General features: G+C 33.5%; 1 protein-coding gene across 1 annotated transcript in view; it reads right to left on the bottom strand.

Moving 5' to 3' along the window:
• The window catches only part of Smp_174230 (hypothetical protein), a gene marked incomplete at its 5' end in the record, with an annotated part of 102,641 nt that overhangs the window by 35,657 nt on the left and 44,795 nt on the right, over positions 1-22,189 (bottom strand). Inside the window, 11 exons of the mRNA XM_018788847.1 lie at positions 762-845; positions 3,057-3,244; positions 4,220-4,372; positions 6,628-6,823; positions 8,025-8,256; positions 9,291-9,399; positions 10,349-10,487; positions 10,751-11,107; positions 12,451-12,853; positions 15,255-15,675; positions 17,421-17,567. Of these exons, the coding sequence (XP_018654349.1) occupies positions 762-845; positions 3,057-3,244; positions 4,220-4,372; positions 6,628-6,823; positions 8,025-8,256; positions 9,291-9,399; positions 10,349-10,487; positions 10,751-11,107; positions 12,451-12,853; positions 15,255-15,675; positions 17,421-17,567 (2,429 nt within the window). The remainder of the gene's footprint in view (positions 1-761; positions 846-3,056; positions 3,245-4,219; positions 4,373-6,627; positions 6,824-8,024; positions 8,257-9,290; positions 9,400-10,348; positions 10,488-10,750; positions 11,108-12,450; positions 12,854-15,254; positions 15,676-17,420; positions 17,568-22,189) is intronic.

The raw sequence follows: 22,189 nt of genomic DNA, 5'->3' as shown, positions 1-22,189 counted from the left end.
ACTATACTGTTGGTCACCGATTCCCACTGATTGTTACGCTTCATACCAGGGCCTAAAGCTGATAATCTCAATCCCTGGAGGGTTGTGAATATCGCATACTGAGTAGGTTCAAATGAGGATGAAACAACTGTTTGTCACTTTATAGATTTCAATTGTTGCATTGCAAATCTTAAACTTTGTTGTGTTTTATCTACAGAATTCTGAAGTTATTCACAACCTAAGGTTTGTAATTTACACCCATACTCAAAATTCCTTCTGCTAATTTATATTAAAGACTTTTGTGGGTTAATAAATTTAAATTAGCTTTAACGTTATGGATAAAATGAAATACCGTATTTTAGCCACAATGTTATTAATACATGCTTAGAAGACTATATGGTGAAAAAGCACTTTGTTAACAAAATGTGTAGTAAGTATGTTATACACATGTACACAACATTGTTTTTGTAGTTTTAGGAATACGAGGACATAATGAAATATCTAGTTTGAGATTCAAAAACTAGGAATTACAAACCTGAAACTTTTTTATTATGGAAAATAACGTGAAAACGTAATCTAATGGATCTACTTAGGTGATGAATTTCCTAAGTACACTTGTGGATTTTTATATCATTCTTGAAACATCTCTTATAACGATCAATCAACTAATGTAATAATTTACAAAATGGAATTAATTAAATAGAAACAATTGAAAAATAAACTTGTGTCTTGATGTTATCCCTAGAGGCTATATTTTCATAGGGGGTTAAATCTTTACTTACCAAATGAAGAACTGATAACGCACTGGCAATTGACTGAGGTGCATTGAAACTTGGTGTACGAATATGAAACATAATATAACCGACCTGTTATGAAAAATAGAATTAGTGATGATGGTAAAATCATGACAATAATCTATTTGTATGGAATTATCTATAATTTATGCAATTGAACATGAATTAAAACAAAATGAGGCATATCTGTTCAAGAACTGCTATTACAATAGTATCCAGTCATATATTCTAAATGGTTCCCTGCTTATCTATAGTTAATCCTCAAGTTGTTTGTTTACCAATGTTATTTCTCGAACTTTTAAAGAAACATTTAAATACTTACAACGTAGCATTGAACTCATCTGAAGTTGCACTAAACTGACTTAAACGACTCAGATATAATAATTTCTTTCTTCAGCCAATACAAATCTTAAAATTCAACCTTATTATCAAATAATCCATACTTCAACAGTTCCAAGTTTTGTTGTTTAGAGGAAATATAAACTTAAAATTCAAGGATTGTTTCCAACGATTTGAATGAAATCCCCGGACCTTTGAATAATTAGAAATGTAAGCTTAGTAACTTTGAATACTTATTTTCAATCTTAGTCACTACAATAATTTCTTTCAGAAAACTTTCACGAGTGAAGTCAGTATGAGAAATATAGTAGTTCAAACTACACAATACCAGAGTTTCATTTTTAGTACAGATTCATTATAATCAAGCAATTACTGAATATTGTGTGTTGTTGAAGCGCGATCTACTAATCTTTACAACAGATGACTATATTGAATATGGAATGCTTTAAATGTATGACAAATATTAATATTTAACTACACTTGACAAATAATGAATCCTGTGTAGCACATCGTAGTAAGGGAAATGACTTTCAAAACATTATAGTACTTTGATAGTGGAGATTTTGAAATACTTCAAACGTTCAAATATATATACTCGTTATGTTGTAATAATTTTTATGAAAAGTAGATAACAACTTCGTTTGAAAAGCAAGCACTAAGGGGAATCTGTTGTGATAATAATTATATGTAATTTACTGGAGATTTGAAAACAGTATATAGTTACTTAAATTAAGTAAACATCGACTGGATCTATTAGGTGGCATCAAGGTTTTCATTACCATGGCCTACTCAATCCATAAACCTTTTTATATGGTTCCGTTTCAGTAGTCAAACATTTTGATATCGACTCCATTACTTTTTGGAGTCAAAAGTCTTATGGTTAGTTCCATAATCAATCTACTGAGATTCAGTGTGATACTAAATTTCAAACTTATATATTATTTTAACAAAACAGTTTTAAGAGTAGTTACTTGATAGATCATCGATTTATTCAGTTGATATAATTTTGTTAGTGAATAAACTTACATTTTAAGTGAAAATTATCGTGATAGGTTGCATTAAAAAAAATTTTGACTAATTAAAAAGAGAAGCGTCATTCTTTCCTGCTCACATTAACTGAACATTCTGAAGCGTACGTGGTAACCTACAAAAATATGGCTAGTATCATTTATCAATTATATTGTTTACGTGTATATTTTTACCTACCAAAGATATTATTATGTTACTGAATGGATTTACACATACGCACTATCCAGAAATGGAAGTATATTAAATTTTTAGTAAACCATTAGTCCAGCGAAGGGATCTCTTTTCAACGAATTTATTATCAAACTGTACAATCGTATATATATGAAAATGTTTTATTAAAGTACTAATTCCGTGAGGAAATATTAACACTAATAACCAAGATTATAATAAGATGATTAAAATGAATGAAATGTTTTGGTTACAATAATTAAAGGTCATAGGTCAAAACACTTTCATATATATACGATTGTACAGCTTGATAATAAATTCATTGAAAAGAGATCCCTACGCTGAACTTCGTGTTTTAATTTTAATGTTTAAATGGGAATTATATACCAAACCATTAGTCGTTAAAACTTTAGAATGTAAGATGAAAAAACATAAAAGTAGAAAAATGAATATCTTCATAAATCATTTGTTTTTTTAAATTTAACTGGAATTCATGACAGTCGGTGGCATTCAAAAATGTTCAACTCTCAACGGTTATGTAGCTCACCATTTTGTCAAATATAATAAAACTTAGAGATTTTTTCAACACATGATCATGGTCATAAAACAGTTCGAAGAAATACAAACACCCTTGTTAAAATATATTTTAAAAATATTATTCTTTGTATATATAAACCTTCGCTTATCAATTCTTAGCATTTTAAATAGACTTTAACACACTTATAAATGGTGAGTACAAAAACTTACTAAGTTGTTGAACAGAGCATGTGCTGTTTGCATTGGTAATTCAGGTAACCGTTGAATCATTTTACGTAAAATAAATATAAGTTCATCTTTGTTTTTAATGCGTGTGAGACGCTCAAATATAAAGCGTAAAAATAATGGTGTATCTTCTAGCAAACAATTAAATATCACATATTCAGCTATTGTATTTACTGAAATTAAACGAAATAAGGGTATTCGAATTATGTGCTCAGATTCGTAACTATTTAAAATGAGATGCATATCATTTGGAGAAAAATACAATGTACAGGAAAATATATTGACAGTAACTATAGTTTAAGATACTAACTGGAAACCTCAAAAATATTGGAGTATGGTCATTGGATTAAAACTGAGCGATTACTTAATAGGATTTGTGTAAATTGTTAAACAACATGAACATTGCTGCTAATGCTAGATCCCCAGAAATCACTTCGTACAAGTCTTATTTTTGTTATTTTATTTTGGAAATTTGGATTTCTCGTTTCCGCACCAATAACGCCCAGTTTTACCTTCAGATTGTATTTCCCATTTAGAAAGACCTTAAATGTCACTGGTTCGTTGCATCTTTTAATACGTTATTTTATGACGTTTTCCAAGAATTTTTTTATGCTGTATATAAATGCCTGAGTTGTGTGCTTGGTTTGTTAATGCTTCTAGCTACTTGTGGAATATATCTTTTCCTCATCTGAACCTGGTCTTCTCCTTCCAGTTATGAGGGCTGGGATGCGTCGTAATAGTTTATCTTGTCTTGTCGTTGTGTTGATGATCCTTCGTTCTGTTCGCAGATTTAAAGTGATCTCGTAATTTCTTCGAACATATCAAGGATTTTAATAAGTATATCAGTAATAAGATAAACTTAAAATTTCCCTTAGCTTCTGGAAATGGGGTTGTAAAATAGATAATAAAACGTATCATAGTTTTACTTAATACTACCAACAAAATAATATGACATGCTAAATTCATTTCTATAAATTTCCTGCATTTAGTTGTCTGAGTAATCTCCTTTTCGAATTATCGTAGCAGAATATTATAGAAGAGACAAATCGTATTGATCCAAAATTAAGGTGAAGGAAAACAAACTAACTGTGAAGTCAGCACTGTTCGAATTATTTCAAGACAAGTATCATAAAAGTTGTACGAATTACCTGCTGTTCCATGCTCATTTATAGCTGTATCGTCTAAAAGATTAATCAGTAAAACTGATGCAGAGCATAGAGCAGATGGAAAGACCAACTGAGCTTGCTGCAATGGTTGTGATGGGAATAAAGAATGAAATCCATTTAACCAACGGTCTTCATCTATATAACAAATAAAGTATATAATTAAGTTTTACAAACAATGAATCTGTTTTACTAATAAATTAAAATATCTCACTTTTCAATAAATGTCATTAATGAATTCACTGCTTAAATGATAAAGCTAAAATACATTGATCAACCAAGTAAGTGAATGACGCATTGAAAGGCTAGTCACGCCTTATAATTGTTAACCAGTCTTATCAAAAAGATTATTGATAGAAAACAATCACACTTTTATATTCCTATAGTAACTATCCGTAAGGGTGTGTACACTTTGAGTAAGCATGTGTAGCATGTGCCCCCAAATGCCCTGGTACGGCTGAGAGTGGGGGGAGTCTGCTCTCCCACTCGAAATGTTCTCACATGGCCAGGCGTATACAGCCTCTGCCAGAGAAGTCCGACTCACTGCCTTCTCGTGGCACCGGTGTTGTTTACGAAAGTGAGAGGACGAAAAGAGAATATGCGGCGCTTTAACTGGGTTGACGGACACGGAAAGTTCACCTAGGGGAGTTGGAAAACCCTAATTCCAAACCAATGGTACACATGGGCTCCAGTATCCTGAGGGAAAAAAATGGCGTATGAATCAATCGTTGGTCACGGGCTACCATGGGACTGCATCTCCTTACGATGCTCCACTGCCTTGTGGATCAGATCTTTAGGTCAAAGGTACATATATATCTGGTGCCCCCTTGTAACAATATTTATGTGTTTAAATAATAATAAGCACCAAATAGTAGAAACAGAATATGTAATTTACTTTTACGCGCTTCTACTAGGTCCAATTCAGTAGCTATCAACAACGGATGCACTAGAACAATGCCACACTATAATAACAAACTACATAACGATTTTCATTGGTTTTAAATTCAGATTTGAAACGATTTTTAAGGCGACATACCAAAAAAATCTGTTTAAGTCATTTGTTCAGATTTAGACAAGCCGAACGATTTAACTGAGCATGACTAACGTTTATAAGTTTCATTTACTATTACTTAAAAAATGTAGGTATCGTCTTTTATCCGATGACTGATTGACATTTCTCAAATTATAAACTGTGTTCGCTCTCTTATTCGGCTTTCTCTTATGAAGTTGCCTATAATCCAAGATACAGTTTCTGAATCTCATATTGAAGACTTATTTAACATTATCTGGCAAAAGGTAGATAAGCAGTCTGGGAGAGTACAAGAATAGTGAAGATGTCGCTGATCATCGACTGATGACGATAAGTCAGGTGCTAAAGATCTATCTTGATTCTTTCCTATTGACATTGATCTAACAGAAGTAATAGTGCTGACTAGTTTTAGTATCACTTCGATCTGGAGATCAACTTGTGAGTGACGGTGTAATTTATCCTGCAGTCAGATAATTCGCTAAAATATTGAGAATCAGTTTTCAACAATGCCTCATCAGATGTTGTACATGTTTCCTTTGACATAAGTCCCAATTTGTTATCTCTGTTATTCAAAACTATTTATTCTAATATCAGTATACATCAAACATAGGTTTTTCTTCCTTCCATTTGGATAATGTGCTAACATGAAATAAAACTTCGAATTCCAACTTTCCAGACAACTAAAACCAAGAGTAGCTGAGTAAAGCAATTTGAAAATCATATATTTCCTGATACTTTAATGTCAGCTTACCGTCATGGGCTATAACACTGTTCCGTAACCAAGGTATTGAGCTCTGACGCCACGATAAATTGCGAGCTTGATTGAGAACTGTCCGATTTATTGGTGCAAGACTTAGTCTCCGAACAGCGGCAGTATATTCATCTTGTGTTGAATTGGATACTCCTATTTGTCCACCACCAACTCCGCTATTAAATCCTGAAGAATTCGCGATGCCTGGGAGGAAAACGAATAGGCAGAAACAGAAGCAATTTACACGGAGAGATAATTAATTTTGTCAACTTTAGTATTCTGAAACACATACGTTTAGGTTGAGATGGGTTTATTGTAATGGTTTCTTGCGGGAATATACAACGAGAAGTTGAGTAGTAGGAATAATAAACATATCCAGCTAATGAAGGTCAACAAATAAAAAAATGTACTTTCATTTGCGTCAAATATTCAATGCATTTATTTGTCAATCTTATTTACTGTTACACACGGTTTACAATTATTATCCACCTGATATCAATTCATGCTAAAAACTAGCCCTTATCACAGCTAAGACAAAGGGTACTTATTTTACACGAAATCCGACGTGCACGACAATGCTTAGTTTCAATATAGTAAACAAACATTACTCACTATCATCAATGTTGCCTTCATCCCTGTGTTCTTTACTAAAAGCTGGTTCAATGGTCGCACGTTCCAGAACTGGGCATGTTGTTAAGTGAAACGACTGTCTGGCTTCTCTTCTTCGCATGGTTTCTGTTGCTATTGCACGAGCCAAAAGTTCCTGTTGCTGTTTACGCCTAGATGTTGAAGCTGTTACAAATGTTTTCTATCAAAAATAGTAAGAAAATCTAGTTATATATTTGTAAGATTATTCCAAGTTAACACAGAAACTGAAAATAAACCAAAATTAACTAATTTACGGAGATAATGTTTCGGTGAAGGAAAATGAACAACGAAAGAACGAAATTAATTCAAAATAGTCTGAAATATACAGTCATTACGTTTAAATACCTAAAACATTTAATTCTTAGCCTCATTATGTTCACAGTAAATTTTATGAACCATTAGACAAACTGCACTCCTAATTTTGATACAAAATTTTGAAATACATGTGTTAACCGCCGTATAGATGCCTGCAATACGGAAATAATTTCAATGTAAATAGATTTTATACCTGATGTAACGTATGCTACTCATACCGATATAAGTAGTATATAGCATCATCCGGAAGTGGGGGTGTTTGGCAGTATGGGTTGGAAAGATAGAGCCGAAGAGGACGGAAACAGAGAATAATTATTATGGCGATGAAGGAACGATAAAGTTTGAGACGATGATGGGAGATTTGCGAATAAAATATTGGACGTTTGGTTTTTACATTTCACCAAAAAACTGTTAGTTTGTATTAAAATACATTGATTGTCTCCATCTGTGTTTTCGCCCACAACATTATCACATTACGATTAACACCAACAACAGATATTTAGACAAAAAATCATGTAATGTGAAAACGTTTTTCGAATGTTTTCAGGGACGAGAGCAAATATAGACTTCTTTCTCATTGAACTAAAATCGACATCTCAGTGATATGGATGATACCGGTAGAAAATATAGTCGGCAAGTACTTATTTTTATTTTATTAAGCAGCAGTTATATAAAAGCTAGAGAACAGTAGGTTTGAGAAAATGTGTAACAAGATAGTTTATAAACGCATTCCTAATGGTGATAAATGGAAGTAATCTGGAGAGGTGCCTAAACTTTAATCATGTTTCCTCATCATTGTTGCGTAAAAAGCTAAATATTCTTAAAGTTGTCTTTGAGAAATGTCATTTTTTCTTTGACAGAAATTGTATTCTAGATGTCCTTACAAAAGGCTTCACATTAGTTTTTTATCAACCATTCAAATAACAATTTCTTATTAACCGATTTTATTCAGAAAAATGTATAGTGTTAACTATATGTTTCCAATAAAAACTTTGGTAAAATAAGTAAACAATTTATAGAGAAACAATATAATCTTTGGGTGATACATTGAAACAAAGTAAATTTACCGTAGCCTCGTTTTGTTTTAGCTGAACCTCTTCAGCTGATGTTCCTTTACGAATCTGCCAAACAGGATCTGGTGCCTCGAATCCAGGATAACCGAGTGTAGGTGAAGGCAAAACAAATTCAATAAAAGATGGGGGTACTCTTAACTGACTAGGTGCATTTTCTTCAAGACGCGACCAAACATGAAAACGATGACACCATAAAGTTCTAAATCTGCAAAGAAACAGAGAAAGTGCAGAATAATCATGCTTTTGTAAACTAATTCGTGAATACATTATTTGTTCACTACCAAAACAATAAACGTAGACTAAAATTTGGTTCTCCTCAATCGTTCCAAAAACAAAAAGTAATGGTATTTATTAGATCAAACACCCAAAGTTTCATCATGATAGTTGTTAAAACACTTGTTTTGTTAATTTTAATTTAGTGGATGCAAACACTTCATCTGTTTCACCTTCATATTATAATACTATCTTAGAATAGTAAAGATTTCTCGTCAAAACAGGACACTCATCAGACCTCAGCTTCTTGTCATGTTTCCCTACTGGGAGCACATAATCAAATCACTAAAAAATGTAATTACGTCATCGAGTTATCGAACTAAATGATCCTATTTTTATCTTACCTCAGATGAGTGTATTCCATTTGAGGTTACACGTTAGTACACGTTGCCTTTTAGTGATGGGTTTCATTAATAAACAGGTATAAGTTCCTGACTGTTTAGATCAAAACGTTACTGGTGATGAACCACATATTTAATCTTGTGCGCTATACATATATAAAATCACGACGGATAATGAGGAACAACGAAAAGTTTGAATCCTAAGGCCACCTGTTATTTGATACCGCAATTTTATAGTGCTAACAAACCCAAGTATATCATGCAGTTATCACTTTCTTATCGTTTAGAACAAGCAACGCTGATTGCCAGAATTTCGACTGCCTCTGACCAACCATCCAATTTTGGTGAATACAGGATTCCATATACAAAAGGTGATATAATTATCTGTACGGCTTTTATTGTTTCCAACTGTGAAAATCAACTCCTCTGACTTTAAGGTATTCCAAGCGTCGTGTCAATTCAACGTACAAAAACATAAATAATAATATCTCAAAGTGATCATTAAAATTCGGACTTCAAATACCGTCTTTGAAGGTTCAAATACTTGTTGATAGGTTACATAGAGATACCGCTAGTTTTAATAAATTGATTTATGGTCTAACATAATAGGTTAAATAGAACTCACCGCAGAATAGCATTAAATCTTTGGGTGGGTTTTTCATGTCGCATTTCGTCTAGAATCATTTCTTGGACGATTTGAGGGCAACGTACACCACAGAAAAGTATGAAACATGCTGTTCAAATATGAAAAGCGTTAAATTAGAAATAATACTCTATAAAGTATATTTTATTTCTCCTTGTATATACATGCTAGTCGTTATTCAAACAAAACTGTTAGTAGATTCCATTATGGAAAAAGACTCGAAATTAAGATCCAAGATATAACTTTTCAGTGGTACTTACTGGTGACTTTTTATAAGATTGAGTCTAGCACCTTCTATCAGAAAAAATATATAGCTGTAGGAAACAACACTACCAGTTCACTTCTAGCTGAAAATTTATTTACTGTCGTAGAGTTACTTTGGTCGACATTTAAACGAGATTTTATTCAATCAATTTGTTTACTAGGACTATAATTTAATCGAATAGTTGATTTAAAATAATGTTCGGAACATATCAAGACTCTATTGTCGTGAAATAGCAGAGATAGGGATTTGAAATTAAATTGTTGTTATTATATCAGAATGATGAAAGCCTGATTTTATCAAATAGTAACAATAAAAAATATTATATTGCAGTTTGTAACAACGGAAACGAAACGCACATACAAGATATATAAATTAAAATGTTATAATTCGACCGGATTCTTTCTGTAAAAGGTGAATAGATGATTATAAAAAAAATTCTTACAATCTTGAAAGCCCGAACTGTCTTGAAAATAAAATGATCAAATCTTAAGTAGTAGTTGAAATAAACGTCACTGAATTGACTGTCACAAAATAATATCTTGCAGACCAACTAAGTGTTCAAAAACAGGATTGATTGATCACCTAATATTCTTGGATTGTTCCGTTGTACTATTTAAACTTGAATTAATATTAATTTGGTTATTTATTCTCTGAAGAAGTGGTTTACACTGAGTCACGAAACGTCAGAAAAACTAATTTTTCTACTCATTGGGATATTACAAATATATTATTTATTTACATTTACAGATAATTCAAGAAATATTCAAGGACATACCTGCACTTGATGACATTTCTGTATCCGTTTCTAGCAGCAACTCCCAAGCCAACGGAAGCATTTTGGCTAGTTGATTATTTGTGAGTAGTAAAGCTGCTTTATTTAGAAGATTGAAACCACTGCTACAAAGATTTTTTATCTGAAAACGTTAGTAAGGACAACGATATATGTGAATCCTCTTAGTAAAAAATCGAAAACAAGTCTCAGCATTTAAGCCATTACTTATAATGTTTGAGTTTCAAATCAATTGTATATGAACTAAATGTTACGTACCTACTTGAGCATTAAGTTTAATCATTCGTATCTACGGTAAAAGATTGTTAAATTGTTATCTTTTCATGAGTTTTTAAGACAATAATAAGACGAATAATATAAATGGATACATCACAAATCAACTCTTACATGAGTATCCAAATAGCACTGAATAGGTAATTCGCCTGAATGATGTTTACGAAATCTAACAGGTTTCCTAATCTGACTTTTAAAACCATCATCATCTTCAAAACCTGGTGAAGTTTCACTTGCTTCGTCAGCCTCAATCCCAAGCAGTGGTGGATTCAGACTAATACTTTGACGAGAACTCTTCAGTAATCCCGCACCTGCTCCAGCTAACATACTCAGATTAATTAATCCTGTCAAGCCCGGAGTATCATTCTCAAACGAGCTTGGATTTATTGAACGGTTGAATGATTTCATTCGAATCTTGGTCAGTAGATTCATGTTTTCACGGCTTGAACTTGGCCCAAATATATTAGATTCCTTGCGATAGAAATAAGTAAAAAAAGTAAAGAAAAGCTTTATGAAAACTTTCTTCTGAATAACTGCTATGAAATTAGTAATAAATGAAACTTACTACTAGCAAGTAGTAATGTGTAAATGAAAAACATTTCAGAAACTGTAATATTTGATTCAGTCAGAGTTACTATCAATTGCAACATTTGTAAACTGAACGTATTGGAACGTACAAAATATCTTGTTAACAAATTAATTTCACGGAGGTTTATTTAATCAATGTACTATGGTTTCGAATTTCTATTTTACTATATGCAAATTCTAATATTCATAAATATAAAATTGTGTGATAAAATAATAATGTCTTATTGCGAGTACAAATCTTGTTACAGTCAGGGATTTTCAGCCTTAGTTGTGCAATGAATTACTCTTCAATATACAATCAAATCGTTATTAGTCAAAAATTATATTTTATAATTTTTTTTTCAATAGTCAGTCTCTTTTGCTCATCTTTAATGGAGAAAGCTCTTCCATTAGTTCAGGTGTTACAATTACTTTTTTGGTTCATCAGGGATAAAATGCATTAATTTCAATACGGTAGTCGCTTGCTTTTTTCAATATACAGACAAATAAGAGTATCTGCCAACAAGTCCAAGTTTCAGCCTGAGATTTCAGGTACAAAGTTTCGTGATTAAATATGAGCCTTTCATATTACCGCGTGAGTACAAACACTTAAGTTCAAAAAATCTAAAACCAGAAGGTTCATTGAAAGATTTGCACACTTGAAGAACAGTCGACCCAAACGTCTCACCGAGCTGACGCGATATTGTTCTGTGAAATAGTCTCAAAACTTGTAGAAAAATATTAATATGCGGAAAGGAAAGCTTGAAAAATGTCGTGTGAAATATCTATTCAGATCAGTTAACACTTCTACATAAATAAAAAAAATTCCAGGACCAGAAAACCATATGATATCTGAGATGTTATCGTGTTTTTGTACGAAATACTTAATGAATGAACTTACGTGGAACCAAGTAAACAAGTCGTTCTTAATATAAGCAATCTTTACAGAACTAAATTATCATATTATTAATCGCCTAATCATACTGCAACTTAAGAGACGCATCATTAGGAACATATAGACTTTTTCATGTTTCTTTCCATAAGCCACCACCTTCCTTTAACTGGTGATAATAAATACTCGAGTATTTCGATTGAATAAAGTTTGTTAGATGTTATATAACTCAAAAAAGTATTTAAACTTTCAGCGATTATGTTCACCTTATCGAATATAACATGGGGAAATTTAACGAAGAAATAGAAAGCAACAAATACAATGGAGAACTAATAATAGAATAGGATTAATTTACTTTTCTTTTAGCAGATTTTATAAACAGTTTTGATCTGGCTTTCCAAAAATCCCTACCGCTACTTGCTGTCAGTGCACCCTGATGCATTAAAAGAAAATTATGGACATCAAGATCATTATCAGTTGATTTGCCTAATCCAGTTAAACTGTCTTTGGATTGAATAATATTTGATAAACTTTTTAGTGTGTTAATTTTATTCTTTATATATGCTGGATTAACTTGTTGTTGATGTATGACATCTGAATCGGATAAATCTTCTGTAGAGTCTAGATGTGAAGAATCTTGATCAGAAGAGTTTTCTGAGCGTGAATTATTTGGTCTATGTTGACGAATTACATTAGACGATACTGGTAATGTTGTACCTGTATCACAGGTTACATTTAAACCACGATTAAGTGTTGCACTTGTAGTTGTAGAGGTAGAGGTAGTACTAACAGTACTTAGAGAATATAAATACTGACGATCAACAGATACAACAAATTTACTCTCAGTTTCTGATTCATAAACCTGCTTCATTGCATTTAATAAGTTTCGGCATTGGTGCTGCTGATATTCAAAACAATTTGAAGCACATGAATTTTGATGATCACAATTAAAACTGGTACTGTAAAATAATGAAATAAATAAACGATTTACAGAAACATTATTTGTCACTCGGCAGTAAATTGAAAATTATATGCTACTTAACCTTTACTTGGTACAGTTCACAAATAAAAGATGCCTATTGGAATTAAATTGTACTGAAACGCGTAACGCCCAAAAAGCACGACTAAATACTTTATTTTCAAGCCAACATGTATAGTTCACCTATATGATTTTGAGATGGTGGAGAGGATTTGTAGCTGAGGTGGATGATTTTTGATGAAGTTTTGTTCTCTGAGCTGGATGATTTGGTCGTGCAGCTTTCATCGTCCTTCCGAACGACATTATGAGAAATTTATCTAAAACCTAAACTGATTTAGACGAAGTTTTGTTCAATGTACTTGGTGGTTTGATCGTGGAGCTTTCATTGCCCTCTTGAACAACATCATCAGCACAAACGTCAGGTAGAAGTGAAGTGTTGGATTTCATTTTTATATATGACTCAGCTTGTCTTGTCTACCTTGATCGATAGAAGAAAATCCAATCAAAAGGTTAGACAACCAAATCTCAAGGACTTCAAACAAGCTTATCGAAGCAGGAAAAATATCAAAGAAAGATCAATGGAGAATGAAATCCAATGGACCAGCACTCACTCGATTCTGCGGTAGGCCGAAAATATACAAGCCAAACATCCCACCACATCTAACTATGCCAGTCCTCTAAATCTCAACGTACAATTTATCGAGAGAAATTTCAAGAATATTGAAACATTTAGTGAATCCATCGAATGACTGTACTAAATCTACCATACAATTCTTGGATAAGGTTAAGGAGATTCAAATCAACAACGAAAAACTGATGATATACTTCAATGTAACAGCCATATTCACCTCAACTGAACTAAGCAAAAGAAATTCTATCCCCACTCCCCACCAACTACACAAATATCCAAAAGTGCACGAAGCTTACAAGTCAAAGTTTACCAGAACTCGTTGATTTATGCATAACAACATATTTTTAATTCAATAATACAATTAACGTACTAACGAAAGAAACACCGATGAGATCATCAATATCAGGACTTATTGCAGAAGTGATGCAGTGATTGGAAGCCTTAACCTTACCAGTAATCCTAACAAAAATGAGGATTCGTTATTTGGACGAAACATTCGTCATTATCAAGAAGGATGAACTGGAAAACAATCTGATTGACAACGTCTTAGATGACAATCACAATTAAAAAGGAGTCAAGCAACAAACTCATACTCTTGGACATACTAAATACCAAAACCAACAGAGAAAAACTGAAGACTCAATCATGTCAGAAGCCAACCCACAAAAGTCAAATTCTCAATGACAGTAGCAACAACCCAAGAACTTATAAAATCAACTGCCTACAAACTTTGTTCAAGAGGGCAAGGACGCACTGCAACACACTTGCAGTGCGGAAAAATGAAGAAAAATATCTAATGACTATCTTTCAAAAGAACGGCTACCCACTCAACTTCATCAACACCTATCAACCCAACTCATCGGTAGAAACAAAATTAAGTTCAGAAACCAACAATCGGATCACACTACGATGTATAAAAGACATATTAGAAATTACAACGAGATTATTGAAGCTCTTTGGAACATGTGTAGCACACAAACCAGCAAAGTCGTTTCAATCAATCCCATGCAAACCAAAGCATGAAATGGCAGAAGAGTAAAAGCCGAACATCATATGCCAAACAAACTGTTCCACTTGAGAAAAACACTACGTCGAACAAAGTGGACGCCTCCTTCCCATTCGCTGGCGTGAACATCAATTAGTGGTCAAACGCCATATCAATGTATGTCGACAATTATGGACACAAAAGCGACTGGGAAAATGTTGAGATCTTGAATAGAGGGTTTACTAAAGGCACCAGAGAATATTTAGAATCTTGGCACTCAGGTCAGTCAGCGAACAACAAGAAATTAGAGATTGGTAGCAATATATATTCAATGAAACATCTGTGACAGGAATTTACATAAATTCTCTAATACCCTATAGATTATTATACAGAAAACGACGAAATGACTTTTGTTATATGTAGTAATTAAACTCTGGAAAACTAATAATAATTTATTATTATGGTACACTTTTTAAAGATTTATGGAAATTTATCAGCATATTATTCAAGTGAAATATTAACTAAGTGAAAATATAAGTCATCGAATTGTACACATTAACTTACTAATTTGCGAATTCTATAACAGCATCAACCCACGGCATATGAGATGTGTAATCATGCACATGATAAGTTTCATTATCCCCAAAAGCTAAGGCATGATGCAATGTATTAGATTTCAAAGACTTCTTTGCAGAAAGGGCAGCTGATACGGATCGTCGTACAGATGTATGGGACTTGATTGTTTCATCGTACCTAGAATGGTGGCCTTGTCTTGATTTTAAACGTAAAGGATTCGAGTGAATTAGACTTTTATTGACATGATTCATTTGCAGCAAATTTCGTTCTTCATGATAAACGTCTTGATTATCATCCTCAGAAACTGGAGTTCCAGGGTTATCAGTTGAATCGTCAAAAACGTCAGTACAGATATCACCACTACTGGTTCGATTAATCTGTTCTATAAGACTAGGGTGCTGTTCAAATACTAAAATTCACAAAAGTTACAAATGATAATATAACTTTAGTCTACAGTAAAATGTAGTAGATTAATTGGCCAGAAATTCAAATAGCTACGTCGAAAGGATTTTGTTTTGTTCATTCTGAAAAATCTACCTACCACATATTGTTCCTGTGGGATTTTTCCGAACCAAAACAGTTAAAATAAATCATGTATTAAAACGCAGGTTGTGAATAAAAAATCGAAGTGAATGAAACTTGAAAAATTGATTGGACTTGTAAATAAACAAAATGACTAACCATTAGACAAATCAGACCCGTGAGCACTAAAATACCTAAAACTCCCAGAGCCTCGATGTTTCTGAAGAAGGCCTTTGCTTACTGATAAACGATCTGCCAAAACAATAAGGAAAAAAATATAATAATTACTTTTGAAACCCGAATAACAGTAAAACTGAACAAACCCAGTAGTTCTGCACTAGTCAAATCTAAGCTTACTTATATTTCATAATACCTAATCTGGATACAAATTTATATTTCAAAAAAAAGCGAGATCATCTTAGCCAATTCAACCATGAGTTAGTGACTGACATTACTAATGAATGCTTATTTATATTTAAGGTGGAAACGCGAAAAATGGTCTCTATGCACAACCTTGTCATATGGAGATAGATTTACGACTCTGAATGTTCAAGAAGATTATCAACCAAAACGATTAACAATTTATGGACGACCTTTGAACGAATCTTAATTGACTTTGAGAAATATTAGCCAATCAGTAAACAGTTAGTATAGGGTAAAAATATATTATACAAAACCACAGAATTAAAAGGGATACACTTCTTTTACGTGGTCCAAAAACTTGTCAAGGTTAGAAAGAGGTTCAAAGGTTCTAAAATCGTAATGCATACGGTAGAGGAACTCATCCATATGGCTCCATAATAGTTGGTCTCTGGAGCCATGATAAGGTAGCAAAAACTCTCTCAGCCTCGACCACATAGCTTCAATATTGTTTGTGTGTACTCTGGTTGTGTAAGCTTGCCGTTTTTATTACGCATATATCTCTACAATATTCATACCACTGAACAGCCGAGGCTTCAGTAACATCTGCGAATATTGCAGCCAATGTTACTGGTGCTTTTATTATGCAGTTCGCGGTAATTATTAAAATTTGACTTAATCTCAACCTGGATCGAGCGAAAAAAGTTCCTATTCTAGCAAACGTTTTCTTTCAACATATATTACACCGAAGAAGAACATCACGGTAGTCTGCACAAGGTTTACAAGTCATTCGATTACCGCGATTACAAATAAATGGACTTCTTAGTAGTCCCATTTATTGTAGCCGCTTAATTGTCACATCTTCTCTAAAATCCTCTGTGAACCGATCGTACATGAACATGAAGTACTGAAATCGGCGCTGCGACCTTAAAATCCCTCAAACGCTTCTGACTGGCTCGTCCATAAATTATAGTCTCGTCACAATATGTTAATATAAAGTGCTCAAAAATGGAAAGTCACAATCAGTGCAGAAGTATTTCACGGAGGTAAATGCTGTGAAACCAATTAAACTATATGAGCATCACAAAATGATACATTGAAATAATTTTGAGAAGAAAACTTCAAAAGATTAATAAATGTTAATGTAAACTATTCAGTCAGCTCCAGTGTTTCTTATAATCTCTTCTTAATAGTTTTAAACACTGAATTAATTAAACTATCTGTTACATAGATTACATATATAAACATTTAGAGAAAAATCTTAGGATTTACGTTGCGATTCATTTGCTTCTAATGATTGATCCAGATAATTTGCACTTGCATTTGTAGAATCAGATATATCCTTAGAATCGTCCATTACAGCGAAACTGATACGTCTGGATGAAGTGCCTCGACGTCCACTTATAGATTTATCTGTACCTAAAGAGATTATTTAGTTAAAAATTCAACGTATATCTGAGTTGGACAGATTATCACAAACTGTTCATTGTTTCCAATATTGTTATTCGTCTTTAACAAATTTGGCTTAATAAAACGTGTATGTCCAAAATTAGAAACCAAACACAACCATTGCAGATTAGCAAACTATTTCTCTCATTCAAAGACTTCGGTTTTGAAAGTGGCATAGGTAGAGTTACTATAATTTATGTCCTATATAAATCATTTGAGAAGATACTAAATATGGCCAAGCTATAAATCAACTCAAGAGAACCAGTCTTCATATTATGACACCCATGATAGGTTCCCTAATTTGTATATACTGATTTAAATGCTCTTGTGGAGCTGGTCACAATGGTCGTATTCAGAGGGGCTTATTCTTGAGTTCTTTCTAACATGTGCCAGAATTGTTGGGAGGAGGAAACAAAAAAACTATAGATTGAGTTAACTAAGCCATAAAAATCGTTAATTAACAAATAACGTTTGAACCTTATTTTATCATCCATCCCATCAGTCCACCCGTAGCTGGATTTCAAAACATTGACGCTGAATCATTTAGTCAAATATTACGATTTGGATATATCTTCGACTAGTTTTCCCGTTCATTATTATTACTAACTATGTGAGTTTTCTCATTCTGCCTAAATTCAATTGTATGTACTCTTATATTTATAATACTTCATTGATATTGGCCATAGGATTCATTTATTCACTGAATTCTTAATCAGCAATAGAATACCGATCTACACACAAGCACAATCATGTTACATTCTAAACATACTTTACACCCAATGGCTAATTATATTACTAAAAACAAAATCAGCATTTAAAAATGATTGAATATAATTTCAGTATATTTCGACTTCCGAACTATATTTTTATTTTTGATAATTTTGATTATTATTATTATTTCCTTGAAGTAGTTCGCACCAGTTTATCAGGAAAAACGTTGAGATTATTTCAAATTTATTTTCACATGTAATGTCTTCCATATACTCGTCTCTTGATTTTTGTCAAACTCCTAGGCTGAATTTAACTTATGTTTCTTTAAGTCTTGAATAATGTATTGTCGATTCTTTAGTTTTATTTTCGGGATTTGACTTAGATGTGTTGAGCAACGCCGAATGCGACAATTTGTTAAGTAATAAAATTTATATTGGATTTTTATTCGACATTCCGTTTCTTTAGTGAATTATAAAAATCAGACAACAACGATGTTTGTGTGGGTTTAATAGAAAATGACTTATGTAGATATCACGAAATCTTGTACCTAAATAGGAATATATCAAGTACGATTTTCAACAATCTATGTCAATCCAACAACATTTAAAAGTTACAATGTAAGTAGCTGACTTTTGATATGATATTTAAACACATCGAAAATGCTTTTAGCTTCCCATGCTCCTAAAAAAGCACTTCACCATGAAATAAAACTAACGTCATTCTTATAAAATAGTTCATTAGAAAGATTTTTTGTAAAACATTGATGTTGTTAAGTACTTTGATATTGAAAAGTAAGTGATTGATAACACAATAATTTTGAATCCGTAAAACTCTTTAGCTAAAAAACTAAATTTATTGTTCAAATTAATTAAAAAATAGACTGCTCGTAAAAAGGAATACCTAAGTATAAATTCTTTGTTAATTTACTAGCATTCCTTCTAACGTATATTTAACATGTCCACTTATGTTGAAAGCAATCATACAGGCATCTCCTTACCAACTTTTATCTTCCTAAAGTGGACGTTCAATAACAATATATTCTTATGAGAAATATGAGTAAGAGCGTTAAGCGGAAAATTTAATAAAGTGATGCCTATGAACTCCGCCTGTAGCTCTTCTAGAGTTACTGATGGTCCCAAGCCCGGGTAAAGGATAAGGGTTGAGTATAGGGTCAGCAACCCCTTCCAGTAGAAAAAAAACATTACTAAATAAACGCTAACCAACATAAACAAATTAAACGATTTAAACTCTGCCCTCTAATTTGAAGGAAGAATTATGACGCCTAAGGTAGAAAGCCGAGATTCTTCGGATGTCACGAAGTCGATGTCCCTTCTTACAACCAGAACAACAATTGATATAGGTACATGGAACGTCCGGACAATGTGGGAGATCGGGAAGACCAGTCAAATAGCAATGGAAATGAGGAGATGCAAATTGGTAGTACTTGGAATCAGCGAAACCTATCGGACTCAAGCTGGACAACAAAGGCCGGATACGGAAGAGATACTGCTGTACTCTAGTCACGAGGAGGAAAATGCTCCACACACTCACGGAGTTGTCCTGATGCTATCCAAACAAGCACTAAATGCACTTATTGGATGAGGATCTCATGGACAAAGGATCATCAAAGCATCATTCAAAACAAAGAAGGAGAGGACCACAATAAATGTTATCAAGTGCTATGCGCCCATCACTGATAGCAGTGGAGACGATAAAGATCACCGGATCCCATTACAGAAAACAGGACCGACCACATGTGGATCACTAAAAATTTCAGAAGGCCAATGAAAGACGTGAGAATCAGGTGAGGAGCTGACATAGCTTCAGATCACAACCTAGTTGTGGCCAAGATGAAACTGGACACTAAACACCTGGGGAAACAGCATTGCAAAGGTTCAATACAGTCTTCCTACGAGACACTAACAAACCCAACAGATTCAAGATAACTTTCAACAACAGGTTCCGAGCCATACAAGTTCTACTCAAAGAAGAAGAAACTACTATGAAGTAAAATTGAAAATGGATCAAAGAAACATTAACATCAACCTATCACGAGGTTCTGGGTCGCAAGAAGCATCATCATAAGCAATGGATCTCTATGGAAACCCTGGATAGAATTTTAAAAAGGAAGAACAAGAAGGCAGCTGAAGAAGAACAGAGAAAGTCAAGGCACACATCAAAATACACAAAAGAAAACAAGCAAATGAAGAAGTGCATTAAAACCGACAAGCAGAATAACGTGGAACAGCTAGCAACGACGGTCGAAAAAGCATCGAGAGAAGGAAATATGAGACAGCTATATGATACAATGAAGAAACTAGCAGGGAGATATAGTAAGCTAGAGCGGTTAGTTATGAATAAAGAAGGCAAGCCAATCATGGAAATTCAAGAACAGAGAAAAAGATGGGTAGAGTACTTCGAGGAACTGCTGAATAGGCCAGCCCAATTGAATCCACCGGACATCGAAGCAGCACACACAAACCTTCCTATATCTGTCACTCCATCAACGATCGAAGAAGTCAAGATGGCCATCAGAGAAACCGAAAGTGGGAAAGCGACAGGATCTGACAATATACCAGCTGAAGCACTGAAGTCAAACATTGGAGTAACAGCAAACATGCTTCACCTTCTATTCAAGAAGATTTGGAAGGAGGAACAAGCACCAACGGATTGGAAAGAAGGACACCATATCAAGATACCAAAGAAAGGAGATCTGAGCAAATGTGAGAATTACAGAGGTATCACACTGTTGTCAGTTCCAGGAAACGTTTTCAACAGTGTTGCTGAACCGGATGAAAGATGCAGCAGACATCCAGCTTCAAGATCAACAGGTTGGATTCCGTAAGCCTCGGTCGTGCACAGACCAAATCAAGACACTATGGATCATTGTTGAACAATCCATTGGCTGGAACTCGCCACTATACATCAACTTTCCTGATTATGAGACAGCATTTGACAGTGTAGACAGGAGAACATGGGAAAATTCTAATCGATGGTGGCTTTTCGCGATGAAGAGAGTTGCTCGTAAACTAATTTGCACTGTCGTATGACAATTCATCTATTCTAATCCACTAGAAAATTTTACCAATATTTTATAAGCAAGACAAGATAAAACAGAATTTATCAGAATTTGTTGAAGTATATACATAGGTACGAGCGCATTCGAAGCAGAAACAACAAACAACAGTAGACAGAGTGAAAGCCAAAACTATCTTACAGGACAATTTATTTGTGTAGGTCAATGATAAGACGAGGTTAAAATTTTTGAACTATAAATTAAATGTCTGTAATTACAAATAACAGATTCCTAACATGTATTTCAAATGGAACAGTTGTTATTCATTTAATCAATTTCAAGGTAAACTTACTGGTAGTTATTACAGGTTTTACAGATGAAGATGAATGTTTTTCTATTTCATTTGTGATACCATCTTCAGGGCTATTGTTACCTGCACTACCAAATATCGGCATTAGTATACTGAGACGTCTTTTAGCACCTTTAAAGGATGCTCCACTGCTCCCTGAAGAATAAGTGTGCTTAAACGTATCCGTTTTCTTATCACCGCTCGCTTCACGTGTTAATGAACGTTTGATCACTGAGTTTCTTGATGAATGTTGTGCTGACTGACCACATTTTCCATCGTAGTTTGGATTGGATTGTGGTAAACGTTGATGTGTTTCTCTGAGATAAGTTGTTATCTCAAACAACAATTGAACACCAACAGTTAGTAAAGCATAAGGGCAACTTTCTCCAGTTGGATTAACTGACGCTGAGATAACAACATGATTATAAAACATACATTGGTTACGTTTGGTGGAGAATAACGCTAAATCTGCCCCAGTTCCTACTGTACCTCTTAAATTAATAAAAAAACTAGAAC

This window comes from Schistosoma mansoni, chromosome W (genome assembly GCF_000237925.1).
Source record: "Schistosoma mansoni strain Puerto Rico chromosome W, complete genome".
NCBI classification, from domain to species: Eukaryota; Metazoa; Platyhelminthes; class Trematoda; order Strigeidida; family Schistosomatidae; genus Schistosoma; species Schistosoma mansoni.
This window is presented reverse-complemented; position numbering and strand designations above follow the sequence as displayed.